This window comes from Myxine glutinosa, chromosome 8, assembly GCF_964187855.1.
Source record: "Myxine glutinosa chromosome 8, kmMyxGlut1.1, whole genome shotgun sequence".
NCBI classification, from domain to species: Eukaryota; Metazoa; Chordata; class Myxini; order Myxiniformes; family Myxinidae; genus Myxine; species Myxine glutinosa.
The window spans coordinates 63,586,576-63,601,575 of NC_136268.1; the positions used below are offsets into that span (position 1 = coordinate 63,586,576).

The following is a 15,000-nucleotide window of genomic DNA, read 5'->3' on the forward strand; positions in this document are numbered from 1 at the left end:
TTCGCGCTGTTGAAACCAAAGCATTCAGAATCATTGGAATCTCCCGCGATGAAGCTAACTCCAAGGGCCTCTCACTCACTCACCGCAGGCAGGTTGGTGGTCTTTCCGTCTTCTACCGACTCCTCTCTGGCCTTGCCCCCCCAGCTCTCTCTGGGCTCTGTCCCGCAAATATTCCTACAGGTCGCACAAGATCTGCCTGCAACCCTCTTTTGGTTAAACTGCCAAAATCAAGACTCTCTGCTCACTTTCACTCCTTCATTCCTCTTTTCTCCTGCCTCTGGAACAAACTCCCTCACTCTCTTCAATCCCACTCCACCCTCCAAGTCTTTAAAACAGCTGTTCACCACCATCTCTTATCTTCCCCCATCCAAAACCTTGATCTTTTCTACCCCCGCTAATTTCACCCCAATTCCCCTTTTTGAAATACCAACTTCTGTCCTGGAAGTCCTTGGTGTCCTTGTGCTTTATACTTCTCCCTCCCCCCCCCCCCTTCCCATGCCTCCTCCCCCCGGGCCCTCTCCCTTCCACACATCTCCCTGCTCTCGGATGTTGTGTTTGTGTGCTTCCCCTTTTCTCCCCATCTTGTCTTCCGCTCCCTCTTTTTGTGTATTTTGTTTGTCTGGTCGATTTGTTTGTGAAGTAAATGTTAGCTCTTTCACGAGCCTCGATTCAGTATACAAAAAAAAAAAAAAAAAAAAAAAAAAACTTGGTACATGGTTTTGTCATGATAAGTTACAGATCAAGTTCGACCTTCACGACGTTTCGATCATTTTTGACAAAGTTATGGCACTTTGAACTTTGGTAATTTCCCCAACAGTTTTCCGGACTATAATTTGGCGTGCGGTAAGTCATAATACTGTCTTCTATGACAGTGCTACCCAATGCCGGTTGGGGACATGTATTGCAGCACAATACTCAGAATGCTTGTTTCCCGAGTCTTCTGGGATCACTTCTTGCCAAACTTTTTGACACACCGTCATCCACTTGATAATGATAATACTAGCCACCCCTGTTATTAGCCCCATGCTTAAATTAATAAATAAAACAAGCATTCTGAGTATAGCGCTGCAATACACGTCCCCTACAGGCAGTCTGTCATCCGGAAAACTGTTGGGGAAATTACCAAAGTTCAAAGTGCCATAACTTTGTCAAAAATGATCGAAACGTCGTGAAGTTCGAACTTGATCTGTAACTTATCATGAGGAAACCATCTACCAAGTTTGAAATCATTAGCTTTAAGAGTTTAGAAAAAAGTCCGGAAAACTGTTCTTTGCGTGACGGACGGACTGACGGACTGACGGACTGACGGACTGGATGCAAACCTATAGTACCCTCCGGTGTACATACACTGGTAGAAGACTAATAAAATGGGGGAGGGGGTTGGATTTTTTTTTTTAAGTCATAAAATTATAAAAATTTATATTAATTGGTTGTCTGTCTTTCTGTCCATTACGCTATCGCATCTTTAATGGTTGGGCAAAAATTCACCAAACTTAGTAGTTATGATAACCAAATGTCAGGAAGGTGCAATAGCAGTATCATTTTGGCCCCACCCTTCTCCACCCTGCCAAGTCCCTGGTGTAAGATCAAAAGGTCAGATACCAAAAAATGCAATTACGGCAATATTTTGAAGCATTTTTTAATGAAACTTTGTACATCAACATTGGGGGAGGCTTGAAATATAACGTTTTTTGGGTGGGATTTGACCACTGGTTCTTGTTGCAGGGCTAGGGACTTAGGGTCACGAGGGTTAAAACAGAAGATTTTTTTAAAACTCAAAATGTAATATGGGGTCATTCCTGGTGGAACTTGTCATCTTTCAACTTTACTTTAAGTGAGAAGCGTGGGGACTGGGGATTTGTGATGGCGTGTCATTGACTTAGCTCTCGTTTTGACTAGGACTCAAGTTTGACCCTCACAGAAGTATCATTCTTTAAAATAAATGTTTGATTCATACAGCTGCTTGAAAAAGTAAATGTAACTTATTTGCTAGATGTAGAGCACCCCTTTATATGAACTTTTCTAGAGCATTACTTGGTTCCTCTTAAGAACACAAGGGTAGTCCAGCATGCACACGATGATTTTTGAATGTCCCTTCTTTTCTATTGTTGGGCATTTTCTCCAAGCCATGAAATTTCCCTTCTTTTATATACTTTGCCACATGGCACATCCATATAAAGGGGCCTTTTTTATGCCCCTGGCATTTCCCCCAAGAATGTTTGTTGAAATGGGTTGTTTATTCTAAAAGTTGACGAGTGATGATATTGTAGTTAGACTACTTGAAGTACTACTTAAATTTTATGTATTACCGAAATGTCTCATTGCAGATTTTGAACAGTGTAATGTTTTGGTTTTCATTATTTATTGGTTGGAAAGTGTATATATAGGTCAACATTGCTGTTGCCCAAAAGTGTGCCATGAAGATGCAACAAATGTCGACTGAAGACCTTATAGCAGCAACTCTATTGACACTAAACTAAAAGATGATTAACGTATTGATTTCAAGAATTAAGAAACATTTCAGATATGTCAAAACAAAGTTAAGCATGAAACGCAGATCCTTTTGGCTTAAATAATTAATCTGCTCCAGTTGACATTTTGGTCATAATATTGATTGTGAATGACTAATATTGATTCCTTGAATTTTAAAGACCACTGTTTTGTTTGTGTTTCAGAGGATGTCTACCAGATCAAATATTGTGAAATTGATGTGAACAAGGAGGTTTACAATACTTTTGTGTATGCGGTGAAAAATCATTACTGGTATCAAATGTATATTGATGACCTACCGATTTGGGGTAAGTTTTATTTTATTATTATTATTATTTCATTTCAACTAAAAGAAATCTGGTGTTCTTGCAAATGGTGGTGTATGAATCGAAATTTAATTGTCCTAAAATTTTAAGCTAGTTACATCTAGATGGAGCAGGATCATGCTCCAACAGATGTTTGCAGGAACCACGAGTACAAATCTTGTGGTCTGACGGTTTGAACAAGCTTGGCACAATTTACCATTAGAGACAACTCACTTGACTATCATGATTATTTGAAAAATGATGCAAACATACCATTTGTAATACATGTAATCAACTTTATTTGCATTAACCAACTTCTACTTATGTTAATAGGCCTCAGTGTGATCGGCACTGCTTGTCGTTTGCAATTCAGACACGAAAATTAAAAAAAGCGTAGCATACAAAGGTGTTATAAAAAGCGTAGCATACAATATGCATGTCATTCAAAATGTACTGTAAGAACAAGATTTCAAAATTGCACTTGACATGATATATTTTGCAATTATTAATGGTGAATGTGATTACATCAATATAGATTGATTAGCAGTGAGGCTCTCCCTGGTAAGTAATGTATTTTTGGTGATAAATGGCTGTTTTTGTCATCCATGTTCTAATTCTAAGTTCTGTTTGGGAGAATTATTATGATTTGGAGATTCACTCATTATCTATGAGATTCTAAACATGCTTTGTAACCGCTTTCCAATGGAATTCTTCCATATTTGTGTAAATGGAGAGTTTGATTTTGAATCCATGTTGCAGAAGTGGCTAGTATTCTGCAATGCAAATCAAAATGTTTTTATATTTTGTGAACAGACATGCTTTGAGTTTGACATTTAATTTTCTTCAGTGTGGCATTCAGACTTTGCACATGAAGTGATTTAGTTTAAAGGAAACAGCTATTCCTCAAGGAGTGTTCATTATTAGTGCCCTATTTGGTTTCTCCGGAGGGGACTATTGGTTTGCTCTCCGCCTGTATATCTGTCTGTCCATCCGTCAAGTCCCACCTGTGGTTTTTCAGACTTTTTCCCCATATCCTTTAACATATTCACCTGAAACTTGATAAATGGCTTTTTATAAGTTACAGAACAAGTTCGAGTTTCAGAGCGTTCAAGTTTTCAAAGCAATTATCGCACTTGTTTAATAATTTTTATATTGTTGTTCACTTGATGTTGAAGTTCTTCTCTGTTCTTCCTAGGAATTGTTGGTGAGGTTGATGAGAACATGGAAAGCTTTTACTTATGGACGCACAAAAAGTTAGATATTGGTTACAATGGTGACAATATTATGGATGTAAACTTAACGAGTGAAGTGAAAGTGAAGCTTGTACCAAACATCAAGATTCCCTTAACATATTCGGTAAGAATAGCTGACCATCACCTTCCTTATTATTTATTGATGCTTTTCTTTGGGTGTAGGTAGCCCTCATTGAAATATTGGTTTCAGTGCTGGTGCTATATTTGCAGGTTAAGTGGAAAAAAGTTGGAGTAACATTTGATCATCGATTCGACAAATACCTGGATCCCTCTTTTTTCCAACACCGTGTGAGTATTAAAATATTCTAGCACTCGTAATTTTTGTTTATTTTTCTTGCTATCATCGTTTTTGTTAATTTAGGTTGATTGTCAACGTGTAAATTATTTTGCTAACCATTTTTTTTATACCTCTGCTGAAGAAGTTGTCGGAGGCATTATGTTTTTGGTTGTCTGTGTGTGCGTTTGTGCATCTGTGGTAACTTAAGAACGGCTGAAGGGATCCAAGTCAAACTTGGTACAGCTATGTACAATGATGCAAATATGAAATGATTCGATTATGGGGTCAAGAGGTCAGAGGCCTGGTCAGGTAAAAGTTATGTTACTATGATCGGGTGATCTTGCGTATCATTGAGTAGAAGGGCTGTATCGGTTTTCAGTATAATCGGTTGGTAAATAAGGCAGAAGTAGGGAACCAAAGTTTCAGGGGGTAACCCCACCACCTCGGGAGCCCGATTGATCCGAAATCAAAATATCAAAACGTGAGCGATTTTGCGGACTGCTGTCTTGTATTCATGTGTCAAGTTTCAGAACAATCAGCCGAGTGATAAAAGAGTAGCATAAATAGCAAAAAGCTGATAAATGGACGGACAGACAGACGTCTGGATATCATTACCCATTTTATAAGTTAATCTATTCGAGAATCTAGATGAGATAACGTAATAAATAGGTTTTAAACACTTTGGGCATCTCTGAAAGAGGAGGTGGGCAGTTAACAGAATATTTTGTGTTAAAAAAAAAAATAAAAGAATCATATTTTTGTCGTCCTGCTTTGTCATTGTTGTGTTCTATTGTATTTTGTTGTTGGAAGTGGCAGGAGTAAATAGTGCAGTTTGAATATGTGGATTTGTGCTCCACAGTACTGTACTGTATTTCTAATTTTGCTATTGCTTTGACTGCAATCAGATACACTGGTTTTCCATCTTTAACTCATTCATGATGGTGATATTTCTGGTTGGTTTGGTGTCCATGATCCTAATGCGCACTCTGAGAAAGGACTTTGCACGATACAGCAAGGAAGAAGAGATGGATGACATGGTGAGCTCCTTTCATGCCACACTTATCATTATTTAATTGTATCTCGATAATGAAATTGACACCACTAGATGGCGAGTTTCCATGTGGATTTTGTAGAGTGTGCAAGTGAGTGCCAAAAATACATTTTTTTATTTATTAATGACTTAAAACCAGTTTTATTAATGACTTATAACCACAGTTTTATTCATGACTTATAACCACTTGTAACCAGTAACCCACAACTTCCAAGTGAAAAACAAATTCTACAAATTTCAGAAAATTAATTAAAAACAAGTACAGATACATTCAAAGTACACCGCCCCCATGCCAAATGATTAAATATCCTCCAGCGCGGCATTGCCGGGGCGCCCCTGGCGCCCGGCAATACCGCAGTGCAGCTCATAGAGATTGTATTGGGTGGGAGGGAGAGGTATACAATAATTGATTGATTAATTGCATAATTAAAATCAATAAAAGATTATCATAAAATACTTTCTTAATCAATGGGCTAATAGCATAACTAAACCACTAGTGCTTCATCCGAAGATGTATCTTTTAGGAATGTAATTAAATGTCATTAATAATAAATAAATAAAATTAATTGATTAATCAATAAATAATTAATCGATTAAATGACTAATCAAAAAATCAAAAATATCCTTTATAGCCACATCACTTGGTCACTGTTGTGTCCAAATATTAGCTTCCTAGCTCAAAAGGTGCCTGAGATATTGCCCAGATGAGAAAGAAAATAAATAAATGATTAATAATGAAAATAAATAATAATCAGATAAAAAATAAAATAGTCAATCAATTGGCTAATAGAATACATAAACCACCACCATTTCATCCGAATCTGTAACTAAAAAAAAAAATTTTTTAGTCATTAATCAAATATCTAAATAATTAATCGATTAATTGATTTATCAATAAATCAAAAATAGCCTTTAGAGCCAAATCACTTGGGCATTGGCATGTCCAAATATCAGCTTCCTAACTCAAAAGGTGCCTGAGAAAAAGCCCAGAAGGGAAAGGAAATGTATGTCTTTAATTAATCGCTCATAATTAAATAACTAATCAATTAATTGATGAATCAAAAAACAAAAAATATCCTTTTTGACAAAGTACTTGCTCACTATTGTGCCAAAATTTCAGCTTCCCAGCTCAAAGGATGGCTGAGATGTCGCCCGGACAACCAAGAAAAACAAACAAACAACCAGAGTGAAAACTGAGTACTCCCTTTCAGCGTGCGTCATTGCCGAGCCCCCTTCAATGCCCGGCCATGACGTTATTTAGCGCCTAGAGATGGCATAGGAAAGGAGCGGTGTACAATACAAAGCTAGAAAATCTAGGCTGGATAAGTGTCCACCCCCCTGAGTTAATATTTGATGGAAGGACCTATGACAGCAATTACAGCTGTGAGTCTGTTGGGATAGATCTCTACCAACTTCGCACACCTTCACTGGGCAATATTTGCCCATTTTTCTGTACAAAACTGTTCAAGCTCAGTCAAGTTGTGTGGGGAGTGTTGACTGACAGCAATCTTCAAGTCATGCCACAGAGTTTCGATTGGATTTAGCTCGGGGCTCTGACTGGGCCATTCAGGGACATTTATCTTTTCATTCCTTAGCCACTCCAGTGTAGCGTTGGCTGTGTGCTTTGGGTAGTTGTCATGCTGAAAGGTGAACTTCTGTCCCAATTTCAGTTTTCTTGCAGAGGGCAGCAGGTTTTCCTCTAAGATTTTTCTGAATTTTGCTCCATTCATTTTCCCTTCCATCCTGACAAGTGCCCCAGTCCCTGCTGATGAGAAACTTCTCCATAACATGATGCTGCACCACCATGCACAAAGTAGGGATGGTGTTCTTTGGGTGATGTGCTGTGTTTGGTTTGCTCCAAAAGTAACGTTTTGCATTTAGACCAAAATGTTCCATCCTGGTTTCTATGACCACAAAACTTTTTGCCCCATGGCTTCAGAATCTCCAGAGTGGTTTTTTTGCATACCTCTGGAGTAATGGCTTCCTTTTTGCCACCCTACCATACAGGCCAGACTTGTGGAGTGCTTGGGGTATTGTTGTCACATGCACATAGTGACCAGTCTTTGCCATAAAGGCCTGTAGCTCTTTAAAAGCTGCCATTGGCGTCTTGGTGGCCTCTCTGATCAGTCTCGTCCTTGCTTGGTCATCCAGTTTGTTGGGACAGCCTGATCTATGCATGGTTTTGGTGGTACCATATGCCTTCCACTTCATAATGATTGTCTTGTCTGTGCTCCAAGGGATATTCAAGGCGTTTTAAATCTTTTTATACCCTTCCCCTGATCTGTGCTTTCCACAACTTTATCACATGTCTTTTGAAAGCTTGTTGGTGCTCATGGTTGTCTTTGCTGTGAAATGCACTACCCAGCAGAGGAAACCTACAGGAATAGCTGATTTTATTCTGAAATAATCAGAATCACTACAATTTAACACAGGTGGAGGCCAATTAACTTTGTGTGTGATTTTGAAGGTGATTGGTTACACCTGAGATAATTTACAACTGCTGTTATAATGGGGGTGGACACTTGTCCAACCAACATATTCTAGTTTTGTATTTTTAATTAACTTTATGAAATTTGTAGAATTTGTTTTTGATTTGGAAGTTGTGGTCTACAATGAGTAAATAAAGGTGGAAAAAGTCTGATTTAATGCAATTTAATTCAAGCGTAAGGGAACAACAGGTGAAATTTTTGAAAGGGGGTGTAGACTTTCTAGAGGCACTTTACATGCCCTGGCATGAATCGGCCTGTACACACGGCACGAATCGGCCTGTACACTCGGCACAAATCGGCCTGTACACACGGCACGAATCGGCCTGCACACACGGCATGAATCGGCCTGCGCACATGGCACGAATCGGCGTGTACACACGGCATGTACACAGCATGACTAGGCACGTACGCAGCACGACTCTGCACGTACACAGCATGACTGGCACGTGTACACACGGCACACGACTCGTCATGTACACACGGCACACGACTCGGCGTGTACACACGGCACACGACTCGGCGTGTACACACGGCACACGACTCGGTGTGTACACACGGCACACGACGTGAGGTGTGGGGTGGTCATGTGTGTTGTTGGCCATATAGGGTGACCGTTGATGGGAGATGTTGGAAGGGGGTGGTCCGGTGGGTGGGTGGGGTGGGGTGGTGGGGGGGGGGGGGGCAGGGGAGTGTGCGGTGGTCGTGGGTATTGTTAGCTAGGGTGACGGTTCATGGGGGATTGAGGAGGGGGGAGTGGTGTTGGATGGTCTTATGGTTTCAAGTGATGGTTGATGAAGGGTGTAATGCATGGTGGGTGGTCACTGGTCGTGGGTATTGTTAGCTAGGGTGACGGTTGATGGGGGATTGCGAAGGGGAAGTGGTGCTGGATGGTCTTACAGTTTTGATCGATGGTTGTTTCTTCTGCTTAATTGTGGGAACGTATCTTCTCTCTCTGTTGTGGCAGAAAACCACAATATCTAGCCATCTCTGGTTATTCCTACCAGTGCTCTATAAAATGTTCCAACCACAAAAGCGAATATCTTGTCGGCCCGATCCACACTGCGGTATTTCGGGCATATCTCGTCCAATTAATAGCAACCCTCAGATCTTTCGACCATTGGTGGAAGCATGAACCGTCTCGGTTTGTATTAGGTGTACTGGAAAGTAATGTCGTTTTTCAGATGAAACAAGAAAAGGACTTTTTAAGTGTATTATGTTATGACATTTATTCAATCAATGACACAATCACCATCATTAGCAATGACACTATCCCATCTTAACCAATTTTTTAATCCCTTCTTCATAAAGGTTTGTTGTTTTGAAGAGAGAAATGGTGAGAGACCAGTTTTGACATATTCAATGTTTTTTTAAAACGCTTTGTCATCAAGAATGTGTAGCAGAGATCTAAAGAGGTGAAATTCTGATGGTGCTAGGTTAGGTGAGTAGAGAGGATGAGGTAAAACTTCACAGCCTAAACTCCTTATCTTCTCTTGGGACAGTCTTGCTGAATCTGGCCTTGCGTAGTCGTGCTGCAAAATAACACCTTTTATGCTCATCCCTGGTGTTGGGCTAGCGGCTAGGGTGCCAGCTTAGGATCCAAGGATCCTGGGTTTGAATCCCGGTCGATCGCTGAATTAACGCCAGGGGGGTTGACTCAGCCTGTCGTCCTTCCGAGGTCGGCAAATTGAGTACCAGTACACTGGTAATTCCCTGTTTATCGTAAAAAGGCGACAAACAGGGTTGGTGGCAGGAAGGGCATCCGGCCGTAAAACATTGCTTCAAAAAGGGGACCAAAAAACAACAACAACCACGGTCCCCGAAAAGGCCAACCCCCGCTTTGCGGGGAAAAATGGCCTCTAAACGGTGGTTTTTTATGCTCACCATTGCAGGGGTTTTTGTTTTTGTTCAAATATATGTTTTTGTTCAAAGCTTGGTTTAAACGTTCAAGTTGTTCACAGAAAAGGTCTCTGGTGATGGTTCTGCTCTGGTCCAATAACTCAAAGAAGACTATGCCTGTAGTATTCCACCAAATGCATAACGAGACCTTTCGTGGATAGAGACCCGGTTTTAGCATTGGAACTGGAGTTTGATTGGGAGAAAGCCATTGTTTCTTCCATTTGCTGTTAACATAACGAACCCATTTTTCATCTCCCGTAACAATTTGCTGAAGAAAAGGTGTTTTCTCATGCCTGGTTAGCAAAGAGTTGCAGATCGCTGAGCTTGATTTTCAGGTGGCAGTTGTTGAGGGACCCAAACTCCTTGCCTATTCACCTTTCTTATCTGTTTAAGGTGCTCCTGGATTGTGGACCATGACTAATTGAGCTGTTCAGCCAGTTGCTTGATGCTCAGACGCGGATCTGCTTCAATTATTGCCCATGACAAGCCATTATCTAGAGTTATTGTCTTTTCTGTCCGGGTTCCGGCATTGAGATAAAAATTCCCTCTTTTAAATTTGCCAAACCACTGTTGAAATTTCCACACGTTTTGTGCATTAGGATAAACACTGCAAATGTTCTTAGCAGGTATCGTTGCATTGTTACCCTTACGAAATTCATAGAGCATACAATGACGAATGTGGCTCTTTTTGGGGGCCTTCGTCACACATGGGTCTGACAGTCTCTGAGAATGAAAAAAACAAATCGACATTGACAGAACAAATGCTAAAGCACTTCTGTAGACATTTATTTGATCCATATTAAATACAGAAACTTCGTGAAAAACTCTCAAAATACACAGCTTTAAAAAAACGACATTACTTTCTGGTACACCTAATATTGCTACAACCACCAAGGATGCATCGATCCGGCATATTTGTAAGAATTCGAAAATTATTCATCATTTGAGTTCGATCGTACCGTGATGTAACCCGTAAACAATATGGAAGTGGCAGTCGAATTAATGGTGTGACGTCACGGGTAATCGTGAAGATGAAGAAGATTTTGACTTTTAATCACAAAATTACCTATTTATAAATCAGAAATCGGAAGAAGATGCATCATATCTATTTTGTAGTGTATAAAGAGATAGATAAGTGTCGAGGTGGTCTTAGCGTTTGTGTTCCCCTTTGAAAGCAAGATTTGTAGTTCTGTTTTGTCATTTTAAAAAATCACCTTTGCTATGGTTACCCATGAACAGACGGTGATCAAATAAGTACCCAGCATATACATGAACATGTTGAATTGATGAAAGCAACTCATTACATCATCAAAACAAATTATTTGACGGAGTAGGTTTTTGATTGTTCCATAAAATTTGAAGCATTTCGAAATTACTTGTTACCACTAGGAAAGGATTGTGCAGTTGTGGTGTAAATACGTTTTGAGCTGACTGGTGCCCATTCAATTTCCGATTCGACTATAAACTCGCATTTGGTGCTTCTCATTGTTGGGCATCACATCACAAAGTGAACTGTACCTTATGTAGACTTTGCAATGGGTGTCCCGTTTACCGTCATTAATTGGACATTAAATATCCCATGGTGTCATTCGTGATGAGTAGGTGAGTTATCGCTGGCATCCCAAACAGATTCCAAGTTCCTACTACATTTCCCAGCTCCAGTAGAGTGTCAGGCCTGGCTAGCTGGTTGTGAAAGACTTGGGCCAAAACCCTTCCCAAACAAAACCAACAATGTGGGAATAATTGGGTTGTTTAACAATGTGGGATGTGGGATGTGGGACGTCATCATTATTTTTTCTCTCCACCAATTTATCCCTAGATGACGCTCAAGAAATTTCATCTTTATCAGATGATGTTTTGTACATCTTGAACCCATACCACGTGACCTATGACGGCATAATTATCATTAAAAAAAATTATACAGGTGGAGTTTCACCTATGGTGAAAATTTCCTGTCAATCGGACCAACGGTTGCAGAGAAAATCATATTTATTCTGTGTGGACAAACAGACAAAGAAACGGACTCAAATGCAATACCCTCTCCTCAGGCAATGGTAATGAGGATCGATACAATAATGAGGTTACAATAACTACAATAATGAGGTTACAATAATTGCAATAATAGGTTACAATAATAATAATAAATCAAGGCATTATAAGATGAAAGTTTTTTTTTTTGTTTTTTTTTGATACAAGATTAAGGCTCTTGAAAGAGCTAACATTCATCACACAAAGTCAAACCGACACACAAAACACAAAATAAGGGGAGCGGTAGACATAATAGATAGAATAATAAGAATAGAAGGCATAATAAGATGAAAGTTATGAAATGTATAGACCAATGTATGGTTGTGTTAACACTAGAAAAAGCCTAAACAAAAATATTATGGGCAATATAACATATTGCAATAAAAAATATCAAAATCATAAAATAGGTCATTGTAATTAGAACAAAACAATCAGTTGTAGAGTAGACCCAGAGTGGTGCACAACAAAGGCACCATGAAGTGTTGTGAGAAAAATAAATAAATTAAGCTGTACCAAGCCTCTCCATGAAGTTCAACCAGACATAAGGAGCCATGGAGGCTGCGACAATGACCATCTCCCCGACCTCCAGCCTACAATTCCGGCGAGGATATCCATGGCGTTTGCAGAAAAACACTGAAGTCCCATGCACACACTGCAGAGAACACCAAGGTCTACACGCAAACCAAGCAGTGGGGGAGGAGCACAGGAACGTGGATGGTGGTGGGCCCGACGATGAGCAGATCGTCATGAGCAGAGGGAGGGAAGCCGTGACAGGAAGGGAGTGCCAGTCTGTGACGCCAAGGCATGCCCAAAACGTTATCGGCAAACTACTCACGCCAGAATACACTTTGGCACCACTCACGACTCCAATGGCTTCAGGCATTCTTTCATCAAAATCCTTGCTCAAAACTCTGCCATTCATACCCACCGCCAGAAGCCTCCCTGGCACTGCAAAAGCAGCCCCAAAGGTCACGAACCTGGACATAACTGAGTCCGCCACAATCACGAATAGAGGCACGCAGTCAATGCTGGCAGGGAAGAGACGGTGCACCTCGCTGGCACCGAGACTGGCCAAGGGTTGGTCACTGCAGAACCACGGAGGCCATGGAGGCATAACTTCAGCACCGAACCGCGCGCGATACAGGCAGCTCAGTTGATCAAGTCACCTGATCTCCTGAGCTGTCAAGAGCCTGGACAGTCATTATGGATCCATTTTTAATCATTGGAACTTCCTCCTTTGCTAAATTTAAATATGAATCAGAATGAACTTAAAACAGAACCTAAGCACTTTATAAAAACAGAACCTAAGCACTTCATAAAAACAGAACCTAAGCAAAACCTAAGCATTCTTTATGCCTCCGCCGACAAAGCGGAGGGTAGGAGTGACACATATGCCGAATGTTTTTATGATAATGGTGGTCATAGGTCACGTGGTATGGCAGCCATCTTGGATTAAAAGCAGATAATTAAAAATTTATTTCTCGGAAACCGCCAAATGGAATTTTTTTGAAACTTGGTACATTGTCAAGTACTCCCAATGGGGAACAAAAGCATGATAATGATGACATAGGTGAAGTGGGATACCAGCCAAAAATGTTTTAATCGAAATCCTTATCCTAAAAATCTGAAATTGCATGCACATGATCTATGACCCATTTGTATTGAAATATTACATTTATGCCATCATAGGTCACATGGTTTGGCAGCCATTTTGGATTGAAGGAAAATATTAAATAATTATATCTCTGAAACCGCTCACCCTATCGATGCGAAATTTTACAAATATCATCGAACAGCACTGTTGCATATAGTTTGAAAAATGATGATGTTGTAGGTCACGTGGTTTGGCAGCCATCTTGGTTAGAAAAACGAACCTTATCCGATCAACACGAAACTTCATCAAAGTGATCCACAACCCATACATATTCAGAGTGATGGCATCTACCTGTTGTGGGACTATGCGGAGGCATATTGGTGACAGTCGCATTGTTCTAGTTTCACCATGAGATGCGCATGAAGCCGCACCCACGAATCCTGGGCGACGCCCATCAGCTGCCTACGTCATCACGGTGCTTCCTAGGCGTCTTCACTGGGCAGCTGGTGGTCTTTCCATTTTATTACCTCCTTCATAAACTGCAGTCTGTCATGTGTTTGTGATATTGGCAACTTGTCCTTCTTATCTAATGTTTGTTTTTATTTTTGCCTTTCTTCTATTAAAGAAAGCTTCTCAACAGATGTGATTGTGAGGGAGCCAGAAACACGTACGTGGATTGTTTCCTTTCCTCAAGGGGTGGGCTGGTGATTTGCCAATAAAAGGCTTCTGAAACCTGTGTATGCTGACTGCTGCAGTGGAGCAGCTGACATGGCTTTATGCAGTGGGCTGTTCTGGTTTATTTTTACCCCCCTTCACCCCCATAGATTGCAACTTAGCTAGTTTACCTAATTTAGTGTTTCTTTATCTCACACACACACACATTCACACTCACACTCGCACTATTTCTCAATTCAAATTCTCTTTGTTGCTTTGGAGAAGTGCTCACGCCCGAAAAGTCGCTTCGCCACCTTCCCCACAGCAGTTCGCATCCTTCTCTCGTCATTTGGTTTTGAAAATGAATTTGCCTGCCATGATTTACAATCATCCATAACAATGTAAATGTGTTGTCTGCAGGAACGAGATCTTGGTGATGAGTATGGCTGGAAGCAGGTGCATGGAGATGTGTTTAGGCCTGCGAGTAACCCAGTCCTGTTTTCTGCCTTAATTGGCTCTGGCTACCAGGTCCTCTTTGTCTCTTTCGTCGTCATCACCATTGCCATATTTGGTGATCTTTACACTGAGTGAGCATTTACTTGGAACTATCAACACATTGAAATTTACAATGTAATTGGCACATTGTATTGCACATTCTACTTGCAGATGTGGCATCAAAACAACTTGCAAAAAGCCGTTTATGTCACATCCTTGCTTTTATCATTATTATTATAATTATTATTATTTTTATTTTTATTATTATTATTTTCATTCAATGAGGGCTTCAAACACAGTTGATGCCCCTTCCTTCTCTTCCATTCCAGGTTAATCTGATTGTTTGGTAAAGTGTTTCTTATCCATCCCTCAAAAATTTATTTGGTGCATTTAAAAATTTGATTATAAACACTGCAATTAAAAATAGAGAATGTCGTTACATTTTAAATGTGTCTGGGAAATGCACCA

At 40.2% G+C, this 15,000-nt stretch overlaps 1 protein-coding gene across 2 annotated transcripts in view; it reads left to right on the forward strand.

Moving 5' to 3' along the window:
* Nucleotides 1–15,000, forward strand: part of TM9SF3 (transmembrane 9 superfamily member 3) — a 124,843-nt gene that overhangs the window by 37,920 nt on the left and 71,923 nt on the right. For both annotated transcript variants that reach the window (XM_068124571.2, XM_078783339.1), the window contains exons 3-7: nucleotides 2,676–2,798; nucleotides 3,991–4,151; nucleotides 4,259–4,336; nucleotides 5,231–5,362; nucleotides 14,458–14,624. In XM_068124571.2, the coding sequence (XP_067980672.1) occupies nucleotides 2,676–2,798; nucleotides 3,991–4,151; nucleotides 4,259–4,336; nucleotides 5,231–5,362; nucleotides 14,458–14,624 (661 nt within the window). The remainder of the gene's footprint in view (nucleotides 1–2,675; nucleotides 2,799–3,990; nucleotides 4,152–4,258; nucleotides 4,337–5,230; nucleotides 5,363–14,457; nucleotides 14,625–15,000) is intronic.